Source organism: Alligator sinensis, unplaced genomic scaffold (genome assembly GCF_000455745.1).
Source record: "Alligator sinensis unplaced genomic scaffold, ASM45574v1 scaffold268_1, whole genome shotgun sequence".
Classification (NCBI taxonomy): Eukaryota; Metazoa; Chordata; order Crocodylia; family Alligatoridae; genus Alligator; species Alligator sinensis.
Genome location: NW_005841853.1, coordinates 2,667,163 through 2,670,715, shown reverse-complemented (window position 1 = coordinate 2,670,715; position 3,553 = coordinate 2,667,163). Strand labels below are relative to the sequence as shown.

At 57.9% G+C, this 3,553-nt stretch overlaps 1 protein-coding gene across 1 annotated transcript in view; it reads left to right on the top strand.

Annotated features, from left to right (window-relative positions):
- GATA3 (GATA binding protein 3) overlaps positions 1 to 3,553 on the top strand; it is a 20,786-nt gene that overhangs the window by 4,776 nt on the left and 12,457 nt on the right. Inside the window, exon 3 of the mRNA XM_025213306.1 lies at positions 2,360 to 2,505. Within this exon, the coding sequence (XP_025069091.1) occupies positions 2,360 to 2,505 (146 nt within the window). The remainder of the gene's footprint in view (positions 1 to 2,359; positions 2,506 to 3,553) is intronic.

The window sequence follows — 3,553 nt, the reverse complement described above, 5'->3', positions numbered from 1 at the left end:
CGGAGCACGGCCCAGGCCGAGGGGCCCCGGGGCAGAGGGACGCAGCCTCCCCGCGCCGGCCGCGGCGTGTCCCGCCCCTGCCCCGCAGCCCCGTCGAGGATGCGTGCGTGTGTAAGTTGTGGTGTGCGTGTGTGTACAGGAGGGTGTGCTTATGCGTTGGCATGTGTGTGTCCGAGTGTGTGCATGACGGTGAGTGTGTGGCTGTGTGTTTGTGTACATGCCCGAGTGCGTGTCTGCGATGGTGTGCGTGCGGGTGACAGCCTGTGTGTGTGTGTGGGGATGTGGCGCGCTGCGAGCGCACCATGGGGAGCGTGTGACTGTGCACGCGTGGGCCTGTGCTTGTGTGTGTGTCCGATGGTGCGTGCGGGACCGGGTGTCTCAGGGTGTCTGTGATGGGATGTGGATGTGGATGTGTACGTGAGGGGGGCGGGCTGCGCGTACACGACGGCGCGTGCGTGACACTGCGGGGTGTGCGTCTGTGATGGTGCGTGTTTGTGCCTGCGCGTGTGTCCGTCCAGGACGGGCTGTGTGGGCACGACGGGGCGTGTGTGACAGTGTCTGTGTGCATGTTTGTGTGTGTGCACCACTCTGCGTGCTTGTGTGTGCACGGCGGGGCGCGTGTGTGGGTGCGGGGGCCGTCTGGGCCGCGCCGCCGCGCTCGGGCTGATCCCATTATCCCCGCGCGGCTGCCCGCCTCCCGGCGGGATCGGGCCCCTCGGCCGGGCTGCTGCCGTCCCTGCCCCAGCTCAGGAGGCTCCCGGGACGGCTTGGCTCTGCAACAGGGGTGGGGGGAGCAAAACACCCCCAATCCCCCACCGTGCGTGCACGTGTGTCTGTGTGACAGGCTGGCTGCATGTCTGAATGTGTACCTATGAGTTTATGCATGTATGCTTGTGTGGCTATATATGTGTGCACGTATGCACACCCATGTGCGTGCACATGTGTCTATAGAGATGTGTGTATGTGCGTACATGTGTATGCGCATGCGTTTGTGTGTCTGTGACAGGCTGTGCATATATGACGGAGAGTGCGTGATGTGTTTATGTGTGCGCGCATGCACGCATATGTATGCGTGTGCACGTACACCCCTATGTGTGCGCGCGTATATGTGTATGTGCGTGCTCATGTGTGTATATATATAGGTGTGCATGTATATGTGTACATGTGCATGTGTGTATATATGTACATACGTGTGCATGTGTGCACTTGTGTATGTGAGAGTGCATACAAGTGCATGTGTGCATATGTGTATATGTGTGTATGCACATGTGCATGTGTGTGCATGTATATGTATGTGCATGTTTGCGTGTGCGCACACATGTGCATATCTGTGCGTGCATGCATCTGTAAGTGTGTGCGTGTGTGGGTATAGCCGGATCTCTTTTATTTAGCTCCATTCCCAGCCCCCTGCCCCCTCTCCCCCCAGCACCCAAGATCCCCTGTGCCTGGCCACCAGATCCCTGACAGATCTCTGACAGATCTCCCATTCTCCTCCCCTCCATGCCTTGGGCAGCCACTGCTTTGCCCTAAGACCAGCTGATCATTCGTATGGAAATCCCAGCTCAGGGCTAGTGGGGATCAGGCCAGGCTGCTGCAGGGGGGATGGAAGGGAAGTACTCTCAGCTCTGGTCAGTGGCTGGGGGCGGGGGAGGGATGCCTAGCTGGCTTGCCCGCTCTGGCCAGTGAGTATTGACCAGGCCCCTTGATCAGGGGGGTTAAAGGGGTGGCGGCAGCCCCTGGGCTGGGCTGGTTGGTTTAATTGCCCATCAGTCCAGTGAGAGGTTGTGCCCCTGCCTGGGACCTGCAGTGGAGGGGGTGAATCTCCCTGTGCCTCCAAGCCTGTCCCCAGGCTATCCCCTTGCTCCTGGGTTTGGGACTGTGGTTTGCAATCTGCCTTCCTGGCTGTGGTGGGGGCTGGGCTGAGCTGGACTGGGAGTGCCCCAGTACCTCCAGTCTCACCAGGGCAGCTGCATTGCTTCCAGCCCCTGCAGTGTAGGGGAAAGCAGGATTGGGGTCTGGTGCCTCTGATCCCTGCCCTCCCCTCTGCCCGGTTGGGATAGGCTGATTGCAAAGCCCAGAGTGGAGCTGCAGGAATCAGCCCCTGTGTTTGGTGCGGGAACTGACTCCACGCCATGGCCCAATTCTGTCTGCCCTGATGAGAGATCCCTTGAAGGCTGACCTGGGTCCCTAGGAGGCAGGACGGGGGCCCTACAAGGCAGGATTGGGGCCCTTGGAGGCAGGATCAGGGCTCTAGGAGGAAGAATCAAGGTCCTAGAAGGCAGGATTGGGTCCCACCACACTGGCATTGGGTGAGGCTGGCCACTTTTCTGAAGTAATCCCGGTGCTCTCTTGTTTCCAGAAGGCAGGGAGTGTGTAAACTGTGGGGCTACCTCAACCCCCCTGTGGCGGAGAGACGGCACCGGGCACTATCTGTGCAATGCCTGCGGGCTCTACCATAAAATGAATGGGCAGAACCGGCCCCTGATCAAGCCCAAGAGAAGGCTGGTAAGTCTGCTCCGCCGGCGGGTCCAGCACCAGGCTCTGCTCCCCACCCTCAGCCCTCTCTGGGGAGATCCAGGCAAGGCAGGCGAAGGATGCCTCACTGTCCTGCAGAGGGGGTGTCACCTCCCAGCCCTTGCCTGGGCCTGTTAAGTTATCTAACACTGCTCTTCTCCCCCCTCCAATGCCTGTAAAAAATCCAGGCTTTATTTTAAGAGTTGCTTAAAGGAACCAGCCAAGAGTTTTCATTCAAATGGGGGTGGGGGTGGGAATGCGTCGATCTTAAAGCCTATTTATGGAAAAAAATTGGGATCCCTTCTTGGGAGGGTGGGGAATGTGTGATCTTCCTGCCCACCCAGGATGGGTGCAGGATTTTAGGAGAAGGCCAAGATTGATCTGGTCCTTCTTCCCCTTCGAAACTACTTCCCTGCTGATTTCACTCCCCTTTGATAACGGGTCATTGGGGACCAGGCAGAAATGATGCCTCGGTCCTACAAAGGGAGACACCAGAGCTGTATTTTGGTCCTTGCTCTCTGTTGCCTTGCGCCGTGTACAGTCATCTGGAGCTGAATGACGTGGGCGCATGTTGCTGTCAGCCCTGTCATGATGGGAGCTTGTAGTCACCTAGCCTTGATGTAGATAAGGGTGGAAGGTGCAGGGCACCGGCATATTGGTCCCTGTGAGTAATCCCATTGAACGGCGAGAGTGCAAAGCTGAGCAAAGCTTTGAACGGCGAGTGTGCAAAGCATGTGTACGACTGCGCAGGATGGGGGGGATTCGATGAACGCAGCGCCGTAATAACTAATGGTTTCAGGCCCTGTGGCTGTAGCAGCCGCAGGCAGCGTGTACGGGGTCCCCGGTGATCTAGTTGCGAATTTCCCTAGAAGCCGCAAAGCAATCTGGAAGCCGAGGACATGGCTCATAAATGTGCTGAAGTATCGCTGGCAAATAATCATGTAAACCACAAGGGGAAAAATCTATTAAGTGATGGGGGGGGAGAGATATGTGCCCTGTCTAGGGAGTGATTGAACGTTTGGAGTCAAGGACCGGGTTG